The sequence below is a fragment of the Ipomoea triloba genome, chromosome 15 (genome assembly GCF_003576645.1).
Source record: "Ipomoea triloba cultivar NCNSP0323 chromosome 15, ASM357664v1".
Lineage (NCBI taxonomy): Eukaryota > Viridiplantae > Streptophyta > Magnoliopsida > Solanales > Convolvulaceae > Ipomoea > Ipomoea triloba.
The window spans coordinates 26,388,143-26,411,060 of record NC_044930.1 but is presented as its reverse complement, the minus strand read 5'-3'; the positions used below and the strand labels follow the sequence as shown (position 1 = coordinate 26,411,060).

Below are 22,918 nucleotides of genomic sequence, written 5' to 3'. Positions count from 1 at the left end.
TGAATATGTCCTAAATGAGGACAAAGGATGCTCATTTAAAGTAGTAAGTCTAACCAACTCCTTGAAAATATTGTGATCCACGAGAATAGGCCTTCGCTCAACCGCCTTGGGAGGTCGACCACAAAGGCCGACCTTTCCAGTCGAGCCTCATCATGACGTAGCTGACCATGATGGGTGAGAGTGTGAGACCGAGTCATGGCCGACCTCGTGGTCGGCCTTGTCCACCTTGGCCCGATCTCGCCCGAGTCGGCTCTCCATCTTCATTCAAGACTTCAAGTTGGTTTGCTTTGGCCTGGCCTGGATCCACGGTTAATATATCTATCATATATACTCTGACAGGTTTGAACTCTAAGATACAATTATTATACTTTCTATATTTAAAAATAAATATATTTCAAAAAAAAAATATTTATTATTATTTTTTTTTTAAAGGCAAGACTGAAGAGTACAGTATATATAAAGATATATAGGGAACTTCTTTGTCTTCCTTGATCCCAAGTTTACAAACCCTGTAATAATATAATCGTTTCTCCATTAATGATACTCAGAATGTCAGACCTCCATTCCCTCATCTTCCTTCTCTTCATCATTCTTGTGCTCTTATCTCCTCCTTCATGTGCTGATATAGGGACTACAAGCCAGTATAGCCCACCTTACACTCGTAAGTTAATCGGATTCTTCTTCTTTTGACATCCATCTCCAAATATCAAAGTGTTCTTAGGGAATTCAAAGCATACATTAGAATGGAATAGTATTGGAGTTCTAATCAAGCCCAGTGTAGGAGTTATACTAATGTAGTAGGCTTCTTCTGGGCACCTTAACGAGCTGTTAACTCATTGTAGTTTATCACCTCCAGAAATTCAGTCCAGTCGAAGTGTGGGTCCTGAAGTTAAGGATTTTGCCTTTTGTTGATAGGTATTGGGGTTTTGATTTTTTATTTTTGATTAATGTGCAGCGACGGCTTGCTTTGGGAGCGGGGCGTCGCAGTTTCCGTCGAGCAATTATTTCGCGGCGGCCGGCGAGGGCATTTGGGACAACGGCGCATCTTGTGGGAGGCAGTATTTGGTGAGCTGCATAAGCTCGGTTTTGCCCAAAGCTTGTAAAGCGGGTCAGACCATTCAGATTCGGATCGTGGATCGGGCGCAATCCTCGGTTTCCAAGTCAACTCGCCCCGGAACCACCATGGTTCTTTCTAACGCCGCTTTCGCCGCCATTGCCGATCCCTCGGCCCCCTCGTTAAATATTGAATTTCAACAGTAAGTGCTCCCCCCATCCTCCATCTCATTGTTTGGTCAACGGCTCATTTCAGTTAGTTTAATTAGTTTATCTGCCGTCGAATTTTTTATTATTATTTATTTAAAGTGTTCAAATTTTACGTTTAGTCAACTGGTGGATGGGCAATCATAATAATAATAATAATAATAATAATAATAATATTATTATTATTATTATTATTATCCAAAATATTACGTGGGTGTTTGGTAAATAGCTGTGTTACTTGATAGTGATTGGGTTAGTGGGTTTTGACAAGTTGATAACATTAGTTGATTCTAGAAAAGTGTTTTAATAAATTAGTTGTTAGCTAATAGTTGATTATATACAAAATGACTTTCTCAAAAAATTGATCGAAAAAACTGCTTTGAGTAGTTTTTAACATTTTAACATTTTTAGAGTAATAAACTGTTATAAAAACACTAATTAATCAAACATTCATATTGATTATATTGTTTAACCAAGTCAAACAACTAATAGAAGAGTAATAGTGGTCAAATAAAGTCAAAATTGACTAATAGTTACCCAACAGGCCTATATATTTCAAGGAGGGGAAATAATATTGTTGGTTAATTCCTATGATTCAAAATGCTATTTCCCCCCTCCAAAAATAATACCATATATGTTAATTAACATTGATTTATTTATTTCTTAAAAACATCATTCCTATTTTGAATAATGTACATTATATATATTTACAAATTATTATTATACACAAACTTACACGCACTAATGTTACATCATTTAATTAATTATTCAGTGTGTAACTTCGTGTATGAGAGTTTTCATCGTGATCCAAAATTAATATGTCAACGTAATATTGAGATTCTAGTAACATTAGCTTACATAATGGATAAGCAAAGCATGAAATCATGCATGATTAATGCATGGATGCGGAACCTATCTATCAAACTTTGCCATTTTCTAATATGACTTTAATTTCTTAGTTGACATTTTATCATTTTGATAATAACAAAGTTGATAATTTCCAGGGTGTAAGAGAATTATGGACCTTCCATATGGACCATGTGCCATGCTAGACTCGGTCTGATCTGCCGCCCGGCGCTCGCCATATTTGCTATTCATTGAAGAAATCGACCTTGTTTGGCTTTATTTTTAACTTGTTTTTATTTTTGTACTTTACATATTATTATAATTTTTTTTTATACTTTGTTGTTATACATATTGCGTAATATAGGTAGAGTTGAATCAGCTATGTATTTTTCTAGATGCATGTGATAATTTCTTAATAGATTAGTCGTCATTGACTTATTATAGATGCATGTGATAACTTCTTAATCAATACGTAATATTAAAACCGTTGAAAAATGGCAAGAAATAGATTGGGTGAAGAATGAAGTAAGTTGATTCGCTCCTACTTATGGGTATCAAAGTGGGCCGAAGTTTGTGAACCATTCAATTTTAAATTATCTCTCAATTTAACGGATTAGGACCTAGAACTTTTAACCCATGAAAATGTTAACCTTGCAAGTTTAACCTGCGGGGGGGCAAATTATGCCGTGGACCCAGGTCCACCTTGCAAGGTGGACCTGGGTCCAATACGGCGCCGTTTCACCTTTTTGTTTTTTTAATTATTAAACATATAGCCCTGAAATGTGTGAATGTGGAGGTTTCAAATTGTGAATATGGAGTATAGAATTTGTGAATATAGAGTTATGAATATGTTAATCTGTAGTAGAGTTAACAGAGTTTTAGCAGCCCTGAAATGTGTGAATGTGGAGGTTTCAAATTGTGAATATGAAGTATAGAATTTGTGAATGTAGAGTTATGAATGTGTGAATCTGTAGTAGAGTTAACAGAGTTCTAGCAACTTGTAGTCCTGTAATGTGTGAATGTCGAGTTCTCAAGTTTTGAACATGGAGAATAGGACCTGTGAATATAGAGTTTTGAATGTGTGAATGCATAAGAGTGGTATTATAATTACTAAACATATAGCATGTTATGTGTGAATGTGGAGTTTTCAAATTGTGAATATAGAGTATAGGATCTGTGAATGTAGAGTTTGTGTTCTGTTGCGATGAGGAGTCGTTAATGCCGTTAATTTTTTTTTTAATTATGAAACAGCGTCGTATTGGACCTAGGTCCACCTTGCAAGGTGGGTCCACGGCCATAACAACCCTCTGCGGGGGTTGGTGGGCTACACGAGTTAGTGGGTTACGGGCCAACCTGCGGGCTACTATTATATATATACACACATACACACACAACATAAAAAATTATTGTTTTTAATTTTAAATACAAAAGAATGTAATATATATTATTTATGTTAAATTATTAAAATATAAAATGATACTATAATAAATTTCTTAAATAAAATTTTTTAAGTTGGCCAGCGGGACTCACGATCGTGCCTATATGAGGTGCGCTAGAGTTGCATAGTCTTAGTCGCGGCCTTAGCGAGCCGACCTACCATAAAAGCCCACGGTGGGGCTGGCCTAATGGGGCAAGCTGGGCCTCATTAACATCCCTACTACTAGTGATTTGAGAGTTTAAATATATTCAGTATTAGAGAATGTGAGTCTCTTATAGTACCAATAGTCATTATTCAAAAATGTGTATTGAGTAAATCTACTCATGTGTAATAGTTTGCAAATCATATAAAAAAATAAATTGTACTAAAAATATTTTATGAAACGAGCTTGATTAAGAAGGTATTGGCAAGAGTAATAATCTCAATTGAAAATTTAAATCCGGATAAACTCAACACTATTGAATAACAGTACAACCAAATGACTCAAATGTTGGAAGTGAACAAATAACTACTAGACACTAAATGACATTTTCAATCTTAATGATTGGATGTACCAAAACTTATTGGGTCCTCAAATTTAATAAAACATAAATATACCAACTTTAACAATTAGAATTCGTCCATTATATATTTTTCTAGAAAGGAAATTTTGAAAAAGTATATGAAGCCATAAGTAGCCATTGACTTATTACAATGTAATAACTTCTTAACCAATACATAAAATTATAGTCGTAGACAAGTGGCAAAGGAAATTAAATCTCTGATATATGTTGCATGGATTCATTGATTAGTCTGATGTAGACACATCTTTCTCACAATCTTACAATTCAACTCTGGGGTGTTTTGTAAAACAAAAATAAAAAACAAAAACAAATTAAAAGACGGTAGTAGTTAGTTGGCGACCTTAACTAATCGGGTTCGGCCTTCGGGCCACGCATGCTATTTGCAGTTCTCATCGTACTTGGACGTAGTTTTAGGCCAGGCTACTTGGGGTCATTGGTCAGTTAAGGTTGGAAATGACCCCTTTTGTATACTGTGGCAAATACCAACCAGGTGTACGGTTCGAGGGGATTTATACCCCAGGGTATATTCCTCATTGATTGTAGTAAAAATGAGTGATGGTGAGTGTACTGATGTGAAATATCGTCCTCAGAGAATTGGGGTTTATGGCACGCAATATGCAATCACAACTAGGCACTATCATAAGGAAATCAACAAGAAGCTAAGCAAACAACAATTTTAAGTAAATAGTAAGACTAACACATATACACAAAGATAAACACAAAATAAAGAAATAGGACTCAAGTTAAAGGGGCATTATCATCTAGATGCTTCAACAACCTACGAGGTTAGGGAGAACAAATAACCAAGAATCAAGCGGGAATGCACGTAGGAATCCTAGTTTATAAGTCACCACTACAAGAAAAATGCTCATAGACAACAGTTAAAAACAGTTGTCTAGCTTTAAGGTAAAATTTATGTTGTTGAAATCGGTGTTGTTGTAAGTCTCGCGCAAAAACAACGATTTTTAATCATTGTCTTTTCATATAAGCAAATTTGGTTTATGCAAAAGGTGGTTGGAATTCATCACCCAACTATCATTGAGGCAAGGAATCCTCCAAATATATGCCAATGAATGTGTACATCAATCATAAACAAGATAAAAACAGAAAACCTTCACAAACACAATGAACCCAAGGTTAGAGTTTTTCTCACATTTTTGCAATATTCACAAATTAAGCATCAAGATAGATAATACAATTCTAACTCAAGCCCTTAAACTAACTACTCATGATTAAATAGCATAAAGAACACAAACGCACAAGTAATAAACATACATCTTGCAAAAGAAATAGATAAAAGGAAAGAAAACTTCTCTATTGAAATTGGATGGTGGAATCTTGAAATGTTGGAATCCAAGCTTCAAATCCAAGATTACAATCTTCAAAAGTGTTAAAGAACATAAATCTAAGCCTAGTCTAACCTAAAAATATAAAAAGAACTAAAGGGGAGTGTCTAGGGTTCAACCATGGGTCAAAACCGAGTAGAAATGTTGGAATCACGCGTAAATAGTAAACAGGGGATAGGTGACATGGCCACCTACACGGTCGTGTAAGTGGCCGTGTACCAACTCCCAACTCTCTAGAAATTGTATTTTTCATTGTAAGTAGAATTTTGTGCAACTACTTTGACTTTTAGGCTATTTTTCATCCTCAAAACTATTTCATTGTCCTTTGTAGTCTTCAACAAAGTTGTACCCCTTCAAGTTGGTTTTTCAATGACGCAAGAATCATATCATTTAGACATTTCTAGACTAAGATATGGTCAAATAACTGAATAGTGGTCAAAATGAGCAAAAATTGCAATGCCTTAGATCCTTTGCTCTTCTTTTATTTTGGTTTGCCTAAATGACCAAGACCATTGAAAACACCACATTTGGGCTCCCTTATAAGTGTTGCATCAATCTCCATAGCTTCATATTTGACCTCTATTTGATTCCAATGCCCACCAAAATACATGAAAATGCTCATCTTTGCTTCCAATGCTTTCCAACTCTACTCCTTGCAAAATAACAGTACACAAATAAGCACTAAATCTCAAAATTGGAATGGTTAGCAAACAAAATGATCTAATAACAAGGGAGAAAAATATGGACAAATAAACACTTATCACCCATCATATCTATTACACCTTAACAATTACTCAATGCATATGCTAATTTAATTTAATACGGAGTAATAAGTACGATAGTTAAAAAAAATTGTTAATGCACATTAATATTAATTAGTAAGGTTAGTATTGTCAAAGCGGGCTAGCCCGCCCCATTGCGAGCCTAATTTCTTGCAAGCTTTTGCGGACTAGTATTAAGATGATCCTAGTCTGTCTCACGAGGCGAGGGTTGGGGGGCCAACGTGTTTTTTTTAATAAATAAATAAATAAGGCCTGACTATTTCAAAAAAAAAAAATAATAATTGATAAGGCCTGACCCGATTGGGTTGTGGGTCACAATGGGTCAGGCTCGTTACGCCCACATTTTTGCAGGCCATTCTTTCTATGGCCCTAACCAACATCATCACAGGTGTGGGTCAATTCGTGAGTTTCGGCCCACTTTGATATCCCTAAGTAAGGTCATATATACAAGTATTATTGCATAGACCAAGATCCACACAACTATATGCACCACGATCCAAAAACACATAAAGTACATTATTCTAACTCATAAAGTAGATTATCTTACTCTAGAAATTTCATTCCAACACATAAAAAAGTACATTATTCTAACACATAAAGTAGATTATCTTACTCTAGAAATTTCATTATAACACATAAAGTACATTATTCTAACGCATAAAATACATTATTCTAATTGATAAAATACATTATTTTACCTCAGAAGGTTCATTATTCCAACATATAAGCGCACGAAGCATAAATTTTTTTAATGTCTAAACGATATAATTTTAAACCGTGATCCACACAATAATTTGCCCATAATATATGCATATAGTTTAAATAAAAAGAGAATAAGAAAATGTAATAACAAATACAAATTGAAAGTTAAAAAGAATAGAAAATAACAATCACATCTTTGTAAACACAATTAATAATTCATAATTACAAAGAAGTTTATTTATATTATTTCCAAAAATGTTAAAAACTTTTTAGTGAAGAAATAAAATTGAACATACAAATGTTGAGACAACTCCAATCTAATTAATCGAATTATTAACTTGATATGTTAAGATTTTAAGTTTGACCCTCCCAAGCTACTTGGTTGACCTCAGAAGTCACAATACACTTTTCACCTTGAATTTGATTGCAAAATTTTTGGTAAATTAGATATACATTATTATCATCCTTTAATAAAAAAATAAAAATAAAAAGTTTTTGTGGATTTCTGAGACGGAGAAATGAAAGGGGGGAAGAGAAAAGGCAAGGCAGTGGTGGTAGGGGGAAGCATAGCAGGGATATCCTGCGCGCACGCGCTCATCGGAGCAGGCTGGGACGTGGTGGTGCTAGAGAAAACCTCCGCGCCGCCGACTGGCAGTCCCACCGGCGCCGGACTCGGTCTCGACCCTCTGGCCCGGAAACTCGTCCAATCTTGGCTCCCTCAGCCCGATCTTCTTCATCGCTCCACTCTGCCACTCACAATCGACCAAGTAAGTCCTGCAAAAACAAAGCTTAAAACTATCATCCGTTTGCTTTCGTTGCTCTAGTTTAACTCTTCTGTAATTCCTTTTGGTAAATTGTGTGAATTTATGCATATTTTTTATAATAATTTCATTTGCTGATTTTAATTCTTACCACTGTAAATGATGTACTGGTCGATTGAATAAGATTAAACCCAGTTTGGTAAAATAGTTAGCCTAGGAGCTAATTTTGACTTATTTGGTCACTATTAACTGTTTTTACTTGGTTAAACAATCATATCTTTTGATACAATTTATTGCTCCAAAATGTTAAATTTTAAAAAGGTGTTCAAAGTAGCTTTTTCTATATAAGTTTTTTGAGAAAGTCATTCTGTATGTAATCCGTTATCGGATAACAACTAATTTACCAAATACTTTTCTACAATGTTATCAACTAGTCAAACCTACTAACAGCTATCAGGGTAGAATTGGCCAGAGTTATTTATCCTGCATTCATCATTATAAAGATAAATGTAACTTTCTGGTAAACTGTTATCCAAACACATATTCTAAGTAAGTTGATTACAAAGTATTGTATACAAAGCTGTGATTTTTGATTAACTTAGGGGGAAATATTCATTTTAACATTACATCAAAATCTACAATGGTGCCAATCAGGAAGACTAAGGACTTTCTCAGTTTCTCTTGAAATAATGGTCTCTGGACCAGGGGCATCATAAGGACTTGACTGAATAAATTCCTCTTGAAATTGATGTTTTTTGACAGAACAAGGCAACAGATGCAGAAAAGAAAATCAGCTGGACATTAACAAGGGATGAAGATTTCAACTTTAGAGCAGCTTATTGGGCTGATCTCTATAGCCTTCTGTATAATGCTCTGCCCCAAAATATTGTCTTCTGGGGTCATTCATTTCTCTCCTTTTCAGTGTCGGATGACAAATCTTATGTCAGTGTCGAAACGAAAGTCCTTAATACTGGGGACACAATCTCCATAGTTGGTGATTTGCTTGTTGCTGCTGATGGCTGTTTATCATCAATCAGGCGAAGTTTCCTTCCTGACTTCAAACTAAGGTTCGTGTATGAATCAGAGATGAACTTTCCTTCCTGATGTCTCTGAATTCAAGAAATATGAAACCTTGTGTTTGATAATGTAGTTTCCTGTTAGGTATTCAGGTTATTGTGCATGGAGAGGGGTTCTTGATTTTTCAAATAATGAGAGTTCAGAAGCCATAATCGGCATAAAGGCTGCATATCCAGATCTTGGTAGGTGCCTTTACTTTGACATGGGGTCAGGAACTCATAGCGTGCTTTATGAGCTATTGAACAAAAGGATGAACTGGATTTGGTACATTAATCAGCCTGAACCAGAACTTAAGGTAGTTTTCACCTCACAAACTTTACTATTAATATTACATGGTGAAGTTAGGATAGATTACTGGTTTTAATCTAACTGAAATTCATTGATCATAAACCGGGATCATCCCCAAATATCTAAATGCAGTCAAATGCTCGGTGATCATGAATCTGTTTCTTTTCTCAAGGTTATATAGCAACCTAAATTCTCAAAAATCATGCATTCCTTGTGATTTAAAAATTAGTACACTTGGGGCAATCCCGTCCAAGTTGGTCAGGCTATTGGTTTGGTAACCATAAGGTTCCAAGTTCGACTCCTATGGGAGCGGCCTATTGGCCTTCTTAGTTTGAGCAGATCAGCTATGGGCAATCTAGGCTAGTTTACCTCTTTGTGGTCTTTTGCCGGCTAGGGTCACAAATTGGGTTTTACCTAGTACACACTGTCGGGTAGTAGCTGCGGGTTTTCCTCGTCACAAGAAAAAAAATAAAAAATTAGTACACTTGTTTTGGTTCTTTTCATTATGTTCTTCTGCACCCACTCCCTGCTCCTCCCAAGGGATTGGGACCTGAATCTTTTGGTAAATGTTGGCTAACTTCAATGCTCCATCTTCTTGATTCTTACCACTCTTTGATGATCATATCCAGGGAACTTCAGTTACCATGAAAGTGAGCAATGACATGGTCAGGAACTTGCACGAAGAAGCAGAGAAGGTTTGGGCTCCTGAGTTGGCGAGGTTGATAAGAGAAACAAAGGATCCTTTCTTGAATGTAATATACGATGCTGATCCTTTACAGCAAATTGTTTGGGATAATGTGGTGTTGATTGGGGATGCAGCTCATCCCACGACTCCCCACGGGCTAAGAAGTACAAACATGTCAGTTTTGGATGCTGCAGTTTTAGGTAAATGCCTCGAGAAGTGGGGATTGGAGAATCTGAGTTCCGCGCTCGAGGAGTATCAGTCTATTCGACTGCCAGTTGCATCAGAGCAAGTTCTACATTCAAGGCGACTAGGCCGCATCAAACAAGGTTTGCGCTTACCTGATCGCCATACTTTTGATCCAAAAAATGCAACTCCAGATGAATGTGAAGAGCTTCAGCAGAAGAAAATGCCTTATTTTAGTTATGTACCTTCACTATTGTCAATGTGAGGTAGCCTCAAGCAGGACTTATGGAGTTCCATGAAATGTTTACCTTCAACAATATTTACATTAAATGAACTAAATATTCATTTTAAATGACTTAATGTTACACTTTGCATCTTAATCTTACTCATTAAGATTAATACGTTATGGTTGCCCAGGCTCGATCACGTGTTCTTATCCACAATTTACCACTCAGAAACAAACCGAGTTGTCCGTACGATCAGTTATTACATTGATTTAAAAAAATCTGCAATAATTACCTGAAGGTGCTAGAATCACAATGAGGTAAACTAAGGTGCAAGAATTACAATGAGGTAAACTAGTCTAGATTGCTCATAGTTGACGAAAATTTGATTGAATTAAACCAAACAAGCCAATATACCGCTCAGGTGCTCCAAAGCCACATAGAGTTAAACTTGGAATCTTGTAGTTAACAAACCAATTGTCTAATCAACTCAGCTAGGATTGCTCCTAATAAGGTATTACTATCTACTATCACAAGTGTCATTATGCTATTCGCTTCAAATTTTTAGATATATTTACTTGTTGTATAAACAAAATTAAAATGTCAAAGTAATATTGAAATTCTATTAACCTGAGCTTACATAATGGATAAGCTAAGCATGAAGTCATGCATGGTTAATGCATGGATGCAGAACCTATCAAACGTTGCCGCTAGTATGACTTTAATTTCTTACTTGACATTTTATCATATATTGAATTTATTGATAGTAACCATGTTTCAAATTTCCAGGGTGTCAGGGAATAGAACTTGGATTTGAACCATATATTATATTTGCTTCTTCTATTCATTGAAGAAATCGACTTCGGCTTTGTTTTTGTTTTTATTTTTGTAATTTACATATTATAATATATTTTCATATTTGTTAATATATATATATATATATAGCTTATAACTAGAGTTGCATCAATTATATATAAATGCTGCTTGGGATGCATGTTTACCAGTTAGTGGTGGGAGATGGGAGATGAAAGAATCTAGAAGAAGAAGAAGAAACAGAATGGGAAATGGTAAAGAGGGGAAGGGGAATGAGGGTGGGAAGAAAGAAAGGGTTTGGGGGAATATATATATATTTTTAATAAAAGGATAATTTTGCCTTTAAAATAATTTGCTCGCGAGAAAATTTCACCGGTGGTTGGAATTTGATCGGAAGGACCAAATGTGACATGAATTTAAAAGTCGTGGGACTAAATTTATAAATTCTAATAGTCAAGAATCAAATGTGGAAATTGTCTCATACTCGTGGGACCAAAAGTAGAAATTACTCATTGACATCAGCTATATTGGTCTCATGTATAAAGTTTTCATTTTAATTTTGATCTAATTCGTAATCACTTTTAGATTTCAAGTGGCTAATTAAAGAAGAAGAGATAAACATAAAAAGACGAAAATGCCTCTGATACACAGCTAACTGACGAAAATATTAACTGTGAACTAAAAGTGAAATACTTTAAATAACAGTAATGGTAATGTGACAAAATTAATTAAGGTAAATTAAAATTAGAAACACATCTATAACAATAGAAACAAAAATGAATTTCACTTTATATAAAATTTTGTTAATTTGTAAAAAGTAAAAATTAGTTTGTGTGAGGCACTGAGGCTGAGAAATGAAAGAAGGAAAGAGAGAAGGCAAGGCTGTGGTGGTAGGGGGAAGCATAGCAGGGATATCGTGCGCGCACGCGCTCATCAGAGCTGGCTGGGAAGTGGTGGTGGTGGAGAAAACCTCTGCGCCGCCGACCGGCAGTCTCACCGGCGCCGGACTCGGACTCGACCCTTTGGCCCGGAAACTCATCGAGTCTTGGCTCCCTCAGCCCGACCTTCTTCATCACTCCACCTTGCCACTCACAATCGACGAAGTAAGCTTAAAACTATCATCTTTTTGCTTTTGTTGCTCTTGTAAAATTTTTTAAAGTAACTTTTGGTAGATTGTGTGAACTTATGTATATTCTTTCAAATAAAATTATTTACTGATTTTAGGTTTTACCTCTGTAATTGATGGTAAGGCTGGTTAAGCCAAGATTTTGTTTTTGGGAAAATGGTGAAAATATGGTGGATTATCTATAATCTTGAACCAATCAGTATTGAGTTGGCCAAAGCCATTTATCCTGTATGGTATTCATTATTAAGGGAGGTCGGGATTTCAAACTCCCTCTAGTATGTAAAAATCAATTTGGTCAGCATTTTAACCCTTAATTGGGCTAGCCCCGTGGGAACGTCGATTAGTATGAGTATGACAAATTATTATATGGACCATGGTCCACATAGTAAGTGCGGACCATAATAAAAAATACATTTTTAATATACTAAAAGTACATTATTTGTGTATTGAACGTACATTATACAAAATAATGTATTTTCAGTATTCAATTAATGTGCTTTTCCTGAATACAATGTACATTTTTAATATATTAAAAATACATTATTTGTGCACTGAATGCACATTATTTGATAGTATGGTTCACAAAACTGTGTGGATCATAGCCCACACAATAATGATTGGTCTGAGTACAATACGGGCTCAAAGGTGACTCCTATAGTTAGGGACTGCTCAAAACACCTCGTGGTCTAACAAAAAAAAGTTAACCTTCTTTAGATGTGAGTCAACCACATATTCTAAGTAAGTTGATAACAAATTATAATGCTCCGAATTGAATCCTCTTGAAATTGATTGTTTTGACAATTGACAGCACAAGGCAACAGATGCAGAAAAGAAAATCAGCTGGAAATTAACAAGGGATGAAGATTTCAACTTTAGAACAGCTTATTGGGCTGATCTCTATAGCCTTCTGTATAATGCTCTGCCCCAAAATATTGTATTCTGGGGTCATTCATTTCTCTCCTTTTCTTTATCTGATGACAAATCTCGTGTCAGTGTCAAAACGAAGGTCCTTAGTACTGGGGACATGATCTCCATTGTTGGTGATTTGCTTGTTGCTGCTGACGGCTGTTTATCTTCAATCAGGCAAAGTTTCCTTCCCGACTTCAAACTAAGGTTCGTGAATGAATCAGGTGATGAACTTTCTTTCGTGAAGTCTGAATTCAAGCAATATGAAGCCTTGTGTTTGAAATGCATGTAGTTTCCTATTAGGTATTCGGGTTATTGTGCATGGAGAGGGGTTCTTGATTTTTCAAATAATGAGAATTCTGAAGCCATAATTGGCTTAAAGGCAGCATATCCAGATCTTGGTAGGTGCCTTTACTTTCACCTGGGATCAAGAACTCATAGTGCCCTTTATGAGCTATTGAACAAAAGGATAAACTGGATTTGGTACATTAATCATCCTGAACCAGAACTTAAGGTAATTTTCACTTCATAAACTTTAGTACTATTAATGTTACACTGGTAAAGGAAACAACCATTATCTATGGTGAAGTTAGGATAGCTTGGTTTGGATCTAACTGAATTTCATTGATGAAAACCAGTGTCGTCTCCAAATGTCTAAACACAGTCTATGTACTCACAGTGATCATGAATCTGTATATTTTCTCAGCGGAGGCGGTATTGACTCTTTGTGCTTCAGTAGGTTTAGAAAGTAATTATAAACAGATACCGTATTGTAACAGAATCAGTAGTTTTGATTTGGTTCTCATTAGTCGGGATTGTTATGAATCTTTTGGTAACTGTTGGCTAACATTAATGCTCTATCTTCTTGAATCTTGCCGCTCTCTGATGATTGTATGCAGGGAACTTCGGTTACTATGAAAGTAAGCAATGACATGGTCAAGAATATGCACAGAGAAGCAGAGAAGGTTTGGCCTCGTGAGTTTGCGAGGTTGATAAGAGAAACAAAGGATCCGTTTATAAACATAATATATGACGCTGATCCCTTGGAGAAAATTTTTTGGGATAATGTGGTGTTGGTTGGGGATGCAGCTCATCCCACGACTCCCCACGGGCTGAGAAGTACAAACATGTCGGTTTTGGATGCTGCAGTTTTAGGTAAATGCCTCGAGAAGTGGGGATTGGAGAATCTAACTTCTGCGCTCGAAGAGTATCAGTGTGTTCGGCTGCCAGTTGCATTGGAGCAAGTTCTACATTCGAGGCGACTAGGTCGCATCAAACAAGGTTTGCCCTTGCCTGATTGCCATGCTTTTGATCCAATAAATGCAACTGCAGATGAATGTGAAGAGCTTCAGCTGAAGAAAATTCCTTATTTTAGTGATGTACCTTCACTATTGTCAATATGAGGTAGCCTCAAGCATTGTTTTTGTTAAGTTGTAGCAAAAAGTATGGAGTGTCATGATAGCATCATGAGAAAATGTTCATAATAGCTTAAGGTCTTGATAATGTATATTAGATCAAGGATTGGGGTTTAGAGTAATGCTGCCTGATGAGCTAGAGAATAAGAAATTTGTATTGCTCAATGAGTACAAGGTGATTGGGACTTTGATCAACTAAGATTGGTCGGACAACTTTGATATGTTATAATTAGGGGTGGGCATTTCGGTCTTCGGTTAGGTTTCAATTTTTCAGTTTTGATATGTTATAAGTATGTTTAATTCACTGTATTAAAAGTTTAGAAAGTGATTATTATTGTGTTACATATTGATCATTTGATCAATTAGTTAATTCATCATATTAAAAGTTTTGAAAGTGATAATTATTGTGTTACATATTGATCAATTAGTTAATTTATCGTATTAAAAGTTTAGAAAGTGATTATTATTGTGTTACGTAATAATCAATTAGTTAATTGTACTAAAAATAATAGTCATTCGATAATGGTCATGAAATTATATACATGCCACAATATAATACAAGATGTGCCACCTATTATATATTGTCCAATACTAGCTCTTTAAAATGGTATTGCTCTCCAAGTGTTGATCATATATGCAAAAATGCCAACTAGTTAATGTTAATGACACGTTCGACATCTCCACTAGATTGGTGGGGAGAAGTAGCAAAGTGATTGCCCAACTTATAAAGTGCACTTAAACAATACTATATTTGATAACACAACTTTTTTGACTTTGTCAGGTTATATCTAGAACTAATGAATTCGCTCCCAAATCCATAAGAAAGTAGATAGAATTTGATCGTAACTCAGCTTGATTAATCTCATTTCTAGAAATGTAATACAATTGCAATGTGAAAAAATGTAAAATCTAAAGTAGTTGTATGCCCTTGAGAGAACTATCCCCAAATAAGGTCTAATCAAAAATTTACATTTGAAAATGCAGATATTAGTGAAATATAAAGTATTTTAATTAAATAATAAACTTAATTCCCCAAACATATATCACCAATGCATTTAAATTTCACCATGTTTTGTGAAAATATCACTTAAACCAAGGTTTCAATAGTGCAAAACGCGGATAAATGGGGCAACTCCAACTAAGTTGGTCATGTTATTGGTTTAGTAACTTCAAGGTTAGGTTTGAGTGTTTGACTCCAGTTACAGTGACCTATTCGACCTTATTGATTTGAACCGGTCAATTATGACCAACCTTAATTAGTTTACTTTCTTGTGATCCTTTGTCAGCTAAGATCATAAGACAATGTTTACTTAGTGTATACCTTTGGTAGTGACTACCGGTTTTAATTCTCTCGTCATTAAAAAAAAAAAAAGGAGAAATGAACCAAAATAATATATGTTGGTAGTGCAACATTATATTATGGTGCATTAAGGCCACGATCTATGGTGTGCATATGAGAAGATGACGATTGTCCAATTTCACAATTTTTGCCGTACTTTTAGTGCTATGTTAATAATATCTTTACCACATTCAAGTCGTAAGGTATAAGCCATTATAACATTACCATTTTAGTCGAATTTATTGGAGGAGGATTTTCTCCTTGCCTGTATTTTTTATATTCATTCTTCCCAACAACTTATTCTTTTAGGTCCTACCGGGAGTCGAACCCAGGTCGCTGGATTCAAAGTCCAGAGTGCTAACCACTACACCATAGGACCACTGGCTGTCTGTATTTTATATGTATACACAACACACACCATAGTAACATATAGTATATAATGATAAATTTGTAAGACTTTTAAAAGGTTATAGATGGTGGAGTATAAAATTAAATTGGACTTAATTCCACTTTTTGTCCTAGATTTATAGGTGGTAATTTATTTTTAGTCTTTCTTTTCTAGAACATCCAGTTTTTGTCATAGTATTATTATGGCATGACCATTATTGGTCCCCCGTCAACAAAATTGTTGAAATATTGTTAAATATAAGATCATTTTGATCATTTTTATATAAAGTGGCTTAACATGCTATATTTTTATTTTTAATTTTTTGAAAAAAAAAATCATAATTGAATACCTAAATGCCCTTGTATTTTACGAAATTTAAATGATTTTGTTGATGGAGGACTAAAAGTGGTCATTCAACAATAAGACTAGGACCAAAGAAGGATGGTTTGAAAAAAAAGGACTAAAAGTGGAATACCAACTATAAATCTAGCACTAAAATTAGAATTAACTCAATTAAATTGTAAGTGGGGAACCCTAATCAAGTTGGCGAGCAAATACGTTAGCTTGGTATCTATAATAATGTTTCAAGTTCAACTCTTTAATTTGGGAGCTTTGTATTGGTCTTTTTGATATGAGTCAGTTAACTATGAATAACTTAAGCTAACCATTCAACGCTTGTGAATCACTTGACTATTCACAGTACAAATAATTCAGTACGTTTATCACATGAAATCATCTGAACCCAAGCTCCCGGTTGAGGCCGTCTCTAAAAGATTGGCAAATTATACCATGGGTATGTAGATTCTGGTCCAAAAATAACTTTCAAATTTTGTATTAATAGCTGACACATTTTATATTGTAACTATCATATTATGTGTCAACAATTATCAAGTTATTTGTGTATATTTTAAAAAGTATTAACTGTATATAAAGAATGTGTTAACAGAAAGTATAAAACTTTTGTATTAGGATTCACAATACAATATGTCTCCCTTCTGTATATACAGTATATGTATCATCCTCAACTATGCTTACCTACTCCACAAAGTCTGGTATATAAATACCTGCTTGATCTCTCCATCTCAACACACCTCTTATCACAACAAACCAAATTCATATCACATCAATACATACATAAACATATAATGGCTACACAATGTAAGCTAGCATGCGCAGTTGTTCTTCTGGGCATGGTGGCGTTTGCGCCGTACGCGGAGGCCGGCGTCTCTTGCAGCACCGTGTACGGCGACCTGATGCCCTGCCTGGGCTACATCATGGGGAGCGGCAAGCAGGTGCCGGCGGCCTGCTGCAGCGGCATCAATTCCCTCTACAACGCCGCCGCCACCACCGCCGACCGCCAGGCCGTCTGCTCCTGCATAAAATCCGCCGCTAAGGGCGTCAGTCTGGACGTCAACAGGGCGGCCGGCGTGCTCAGCAAGTGCGGCGTCAGCGTGTCGTATAAGATCAGCGCCGACATGGACTGCTCCAAGGTGGAATGATGAATAAGCCGCCATTGATGGTGCATGGAGTACTTGCGTGGGCGTGTGTGTATGGGATCAATCAAAAAATAATCCCTAAATAATATGAGCTCCTCCCTAGTCCCTAATCCCTATCGTTTGGGAGAATGGGAGCTCTATGTTAAATGTTAATCCCTTGTTTATATATTAAAGTTTCTATATATGAAAATGTATTGAAGAAGCTCGCTCTTATATATATGTGTGTTATTAATTGTCAATTGTGTATCAGTTCATATTGCATTGTGAACCCCAATATAAAAATGATGTACCTTGATAATTGCTGACATATATATGATAGTTAGAGGTACAGAATGTGCCAACTACTGATATAGAATCTACTCTTATGTAATAATTTACAAGTAACACAAGAGATATAAACCTCATTATATTAGAAAAATCATATGTGATAAGTTCAATTAAAAGTGACTATTAGTATGAATCGAACTCATGAAATTAATACCAGTCATGCATGTATATATTCTTTCTTTAATTTATTAATTTTTCATGCATGTTATTGCAACAATTTCCTAACGAATGGGTAAAATAGCTACTTCTAGAGATATATTATGAATTTATTATTATTTTTCATTATCCTCTTGTTGTGGGACTCTAATTAATTATTAACACTTTTCTATTTTCTCGTTTCTTTTTATGACATTAAAATCATTTACATAAAATTCTTGCATATATTTTGATCAGTAAAAAAGGTTTTTTTTTTTTTTATTTATGAGATCAGCTATCCATAAGTAATTATAACATATATAATAGTTATTTTAGTCATTAGTTGTTCAATATGCACAAGAAAATCATGGCATCTCCAAGTTTTTCTAATACGCCACCAGCATCTAGGTTAGTTCTAGACAAGTTAAAAGTTTAGAAAACGAATAAAGGGGTAAATAATAGATTTATAAACTCTTTTTTCTGCCTCTAATTTTTAATAAATTAGCACAAGAATGTGTAACAGAAGTATTTTGATTGTCTTGTTTGTGAAAAAAATATAGCTTAAGATTTCTAAAAAGTGTGTTGGACTGCAGATTCGAACCTGAAATAACTTCGTGGATCTTGAATGCAATACTTTAGGGATTATTTAACGTTTTTATAGATTTTAGTCCAGATTAGATAAACTAAAAGCCAAACGAGAAATAAAAACGCAAGTAAAGAAAGAGAACCCGGACACAAGAATTGATCACGCAGTTCGGAGCTATCACTCCTACATCTGCGGGGCTACTCAGCTTTTGCCCAATCCACTAGATGCACCAAGGTTTACACAAGTTGGAATACAACCCAAACGTACAAAGGTTCACTACCAACACACAACCTTCAACATCTACTTTTGAATTGACAAAACTGCAAGCCAAGAATTCTTCAATTCTTCATCTCAGCTCAGCATCAACGACAGCATCAAAGACAGTGATAAAACTTCATTAAATCTTCAAATGATCTTCTTAATATTCACGTGTGAAAGCTCTCAACTTGTATTATGTAGGAAGGTGAGTTTTAGAGCTTCATATGCCTTCCTTTATATAGTGTAGCATCCTTTAACAACCTTCACAATTTTAGATCTGAAAAACTCCTTGAATAAAAGAGAGCCACACCCCTTAAAATTCTGTTAGCCACACAATTTAAATGGGTGGACTAATTCCTTGCTGTCTGAGACAGCGTCCGCTGACACAGCTTCACTTTCAGCACTCGTGGACACACTGACTTACGGTCCAAAAAGCTAATAAAATCTAGATATAGGCTAAGTGTATTTTTGACAAATAATGTAGCCAATAACATAAGGACCGTGTATCATTTGTACACTTACAATCTCCCCCTTTGGCAATTATTTGACAAAAATCACCTTCAAACACACTTAGGCATTTTTAAGAAAGATAAGCATAAAATATTTTATTTAGCATGCCATAAGTTAGTTTGGTAACAAGTAAGACCAAGAGGATAACTACAAAGAAAGATTAGAGAAAATACCCACGCACGATAGATCACGAGACGAACCAAGACACTCCACGCAAACAACGTTCTTAACCAACCATCAAAGAGATATAAAACTCATTCATCATCATTCATTCATCACCATAAGATGCCATTGTTCAACCATTCAACCATTTCAACAAACGCACAAAAAAAGTCATTATCCATAGACCCGTAGCAAAAAGTGGATTGGCATGCATCAAAAACAGTGGATTATTTTCTCCCCCTCAATTACTCCCCCTTTTTGTCAAAGAATTGACAAAGGGTGACCACCTAGTCAGAATCAAACCCATCTTCATCATCACCCGAGCCCGACACTTCTTGAGCAGGACCTTGGTCTTGAGCAGGTTGACGTGAGGCTCGAAGTAGCTCCAACCGGGTGAGTTCACGCATGTCAACAAGATGAGACTTCTCAAGATCAGCAGCAGCAGTTTGGAGAGAAACAATAGCATTCTTAATGTACATAAGCGTGGATTGGGAAGCCTGAACACGAGCTTGAAGCATAGGTATAGTAGCTGTGTCAAGCGCTGAAGTAGCCCGAGATAGAGGCACAGAGGATGAGCCAAAATGTGCAGCAACACGGACTGAACTGAGTACTGGAACAGGAACTGTGCCAAGCTGTGGACGATCATCATGATGATTTTTCAAGCAAAGCCGGGAATCAACAGTGTACTGGCTTGGAATTTCCAACAATGGCTCATTCTTGTATGGAGTAAACCCTTGAGCCTTGAGTATCCCAAAGATCAAATTTGGAAAGGGAAGATGAATTTTGGACTCCTTCTTCTTAAGAACAAACTCCATGATGTGGCCGTAAGATAATTTCACCAAGATCAAACTTGACCATGTGTCGAACTTTGTAGAGCAAGAGAGCCATCTTTGTCGAAACTGAACTCTTGGACAGCGTAGGCAGCCAATTGCTCATGGCTAGACGAAACAGAACAGAGTATACGGCAGTCAGCTGTTGAGAAGATAAATTCCCTTTAGGCCAGGTGGTGAGCTTGTTGTGTGTCAAGGCAGAAGCTAGAGTGTCTAAGCCTGGATTACACCTGTCAGCTAGAGCAGCCCGATTGTAGAACTTGTTGATGATTTCTGGACTGAAATCATACCATTTGCCACGAACATATGCCTTGTGAAACAAAGTAGACTCTGGAGATGTGGAATCAGCAGACAGATTGGAGTAGAACTCAGCAGTCAACCACTCAGAACAAGGACCCACATTCTGAACCGTTTGAAGCAAATCTTGATCTTTCAACAACGGAATGATATTGCAGTGGCGCATAAGATCATCGACATCAATCTCCTTCTGAAGCAACACACCACGAGAGCTATGAGTAGTCCACTCTCTAATCAAGGATGAATCACGCAAGATCGGCTTGAACTTCTCAATCTTGATGCTTGCGGGTGGTGAGGCAGGGTCGATGATAGGGCTAACAGAGGCAGCAGCATCAGCAGATCCAAAGGCAGATTTAGACCGAGTCATTCTTGAAGTAGGAGTGGTCATAGGCTTTTTTCCTTTGCGCTTTTCTCCAACAATGATCACATCACTTGTATCATCTAGTTTCCTTTTTCCCAGAAACTTTCTTTTTGGCTTTTTGAGTGGATTTTTCAATAGGAACCTGTATAAGAGGCATAGACACAGGCAAAGCAGAGCAAGGTATAGGCAATTTTGATATTAAATCAGATAATAATTCGGTAGTGCTGGCGGACAAAGGAACTGAACCAGATGAAGCTGGAACAGTGACAGACTCAGACACGGGCAAGGGACATGTAGCAACAGTGACCGAAACATCATCAGATTTTGAAACAGGAAATGCAGCAGGCAAGTCAACATATAATGCAATATCACGTATATTAAACGTAGAAGCATCAGGAATTGTGACTTGCTCGGGCCTAGACCTTCCTAAAACAGAGTCAGAAGCAGAGCCAGAAATAGAGCATGCTGGAACAGAGACAGAAACAGAGCATGCTGGAACAGAGACAGAAACAGAGCCAGTAGCCGCTACCGAATCAGCAGATAACACAGATTCATGTAAAACAGATGGTAAAGCAGCAGGTATATGCACTATATCAGAGTTAACAGCAGAAGGCACATTTAAAGGGCATATAGAAGCAGCCACAGATGTAACACACGAAGAGCTAGGCATAACAGAACTAACTACAGCACAAGGTAATGAAGAAACTAAAGAGGGCGAAACTGAAACAGGCAACGAGACAGTGCCAGAACTAGAGGAAACAGAGAAAGATACCACATTATCCATCTTTTTCGAAGCCTCCAACGCTGCCTGAAGCTCTGCCTCATCAACATCGTCATCACTTTCTTCAAGCGGCCATGGCGTAGCACCGATTCCCTGAGCCAATGTGAGGAGATTCCGGGACTCCTTCGTAGATAGCTCATCCAAAAGCTCTTGATTTTGTAGAAGAGTTGCCAAGACCCGTTCTTTGCAAGAGGGTGAGAGATTTGAGGAATTTGTGAGGATAGATCGAAAAAGAGCGTTCCTTTCATCCGTAGTTATGAAGATTAGGAACGGGTTAGTGTCAATTTGTGGATTGGAGCTTGAAGCCATGGGAGAAGAGCTTGATTTTTCGGTATTGGAGCTTGAAGCCATGGGAGAAGAGCTTGATTTTTCGGTGTGGGAGCTTGAAGCCATGGGAGAAGAGCTTGATTTTTCGGTGTGGAGCTTTGAGGAAGCCGATCGGGTAGGTCACGAAGAAGTGTGGAGCTTTGAGGAAGCCGATCGGGTAGGTCACGAAGAAGAAAGGGGAAAAGTGATGTTTTGTGTAAATGATAGACTTTTAAAGCATTGGGATGCATGAGGGTAGATGAGATTAAATCCAACAAGATTTTGAGATCTTTTAGGATAAGTAGGTAGAAGATTTAGGATAAAAAGGAATATTATAAGGTTTAGGATTCTTGGATATTTTTCGGCCAAGGGAAAAAAAAATGTATCAACCATTATTTATCCCTGAAAAATAAAACACTAAAAAAAATATTAGTGATAAAATAATTTATTTTAAAAAAAATACCTGTTATATATCGATCACCCAAACTTTAATTCGAAAAATTGCAGATTCCCAGGGCTGATCGTAACATTTCAAAACGAGATTTGTCCAAAGGTTTAGTGAAAAGATCCGCCAAATTTTTCTCCGTTGTAACATAATCCAATTCAATTTCCTTGTCTTCCACCAGTTCATGAATGAAGTGATGCCTTATATCGATGTGTTTCGTTCTTGAGTGCTGCACCGGGTTTTTTGATATGTTGATAGCGCTGGTGTTGTCACAGTACAAGA

The 22,918-nt window shown here is 36.3% G+C and overlaps 4 protein-coding genes and 1 non-coding gene across 5 annotated transcripts; 4 read left to right on the top strand and 1 right to left on the bottom strand.

Moving 5' to 3' along the window:
• The first annotated feature begins 501 nt into the window (after positions 1-501).
• LOC116005485 (EG45-like domain containing protein) lies at positions 502-2,481 on the top strand. The gene is made up of 3 exons (XM_031245689.1): positions 502-661; positions 956-1,256; positions 2,265-2,481. Exons 1-3 carry the CDS (start codon positions 538-540, stop codon positions 2,269-2,271), a joined length of 432 nt encoding a protein of 143 aa, XP_031101549.1. The 5' UTR covers positions 502-537; the 3' UTR covers positions 2,272-2,481.
• Positions 2,482-7,443: 4,962 nt separating this feature from the next.
• Positions 7,444-10,316, top strand: LOC116006131 (6-hydroxynicotinate 3-monooxygenase-like). Its single transcript, XM_031246406.1, has 4 exons — positions 7,444-7,704; positions 8,461-8,765; positions 8,860-9,070; positions 9,693-10,316. Exons 1-4 carry the CDS (start codon positions 7,456-7,458, stop codon positions 10,194-10,196), a joined length of 1,269 nt encoding a protein of 422 aa, XP_031102266.1. The 5' UTR covers positions 7,444-7,455; the 3' UTR covers positions 10,197-10,316.
• A 1,506-nt stretch (positions 10,317-11,822) lies between these two features.
• Positions 11,823-14,757, top strand: LOC116005960 (6-hydroxynicotinate 3-monooxygenase-like). Its single transcript, XM_031246192.1, has 4 exons — positions 11,823-12,071; positions 12,903-13,207; positions 13,304-13,514; positions 13,900-14,757. The coding sequence occupies exons 1-4, from the start codon at positions 11,823-11,825 to the stop codon at positions 14,401-14,403; spliced, it is 1,269 nt and encodes a 422-aa protein (XP_031102052.1). The 3' UTR covers positions 14,404-14,757.
• Positions 14,758-16,061: 1,304 nt separating this feature from the next.
• On the bottom strand, positions 16,062-16,133 carry TRNAQ-UUG. Its single transcript has one exon. It is a non-coding gene; the product is annotated as a tRNA-Gln (tRNA).
• Positions 16,134-17,237: 1,104 nt separating this feature from the next.
• On the top strand, positions 17,238-17,887 carry LOC116007360 (non-specific lipid-transfer protein 1-like). The gene has a single exon (XM_031248022.1). The coding sequence runs from the start codon at positions 17,288-17,290 to the stop codon at positions 17,639-17,641; it is 354 nt and encodes a 117-aa protein (XP_031103882.1). The 5' UTR covers positions 17,238-17,287; the 3' UTR covers positions 17,642-17,887.
• Positions 17,888-22,918: the final 5,031 nt, after the last annotated feature.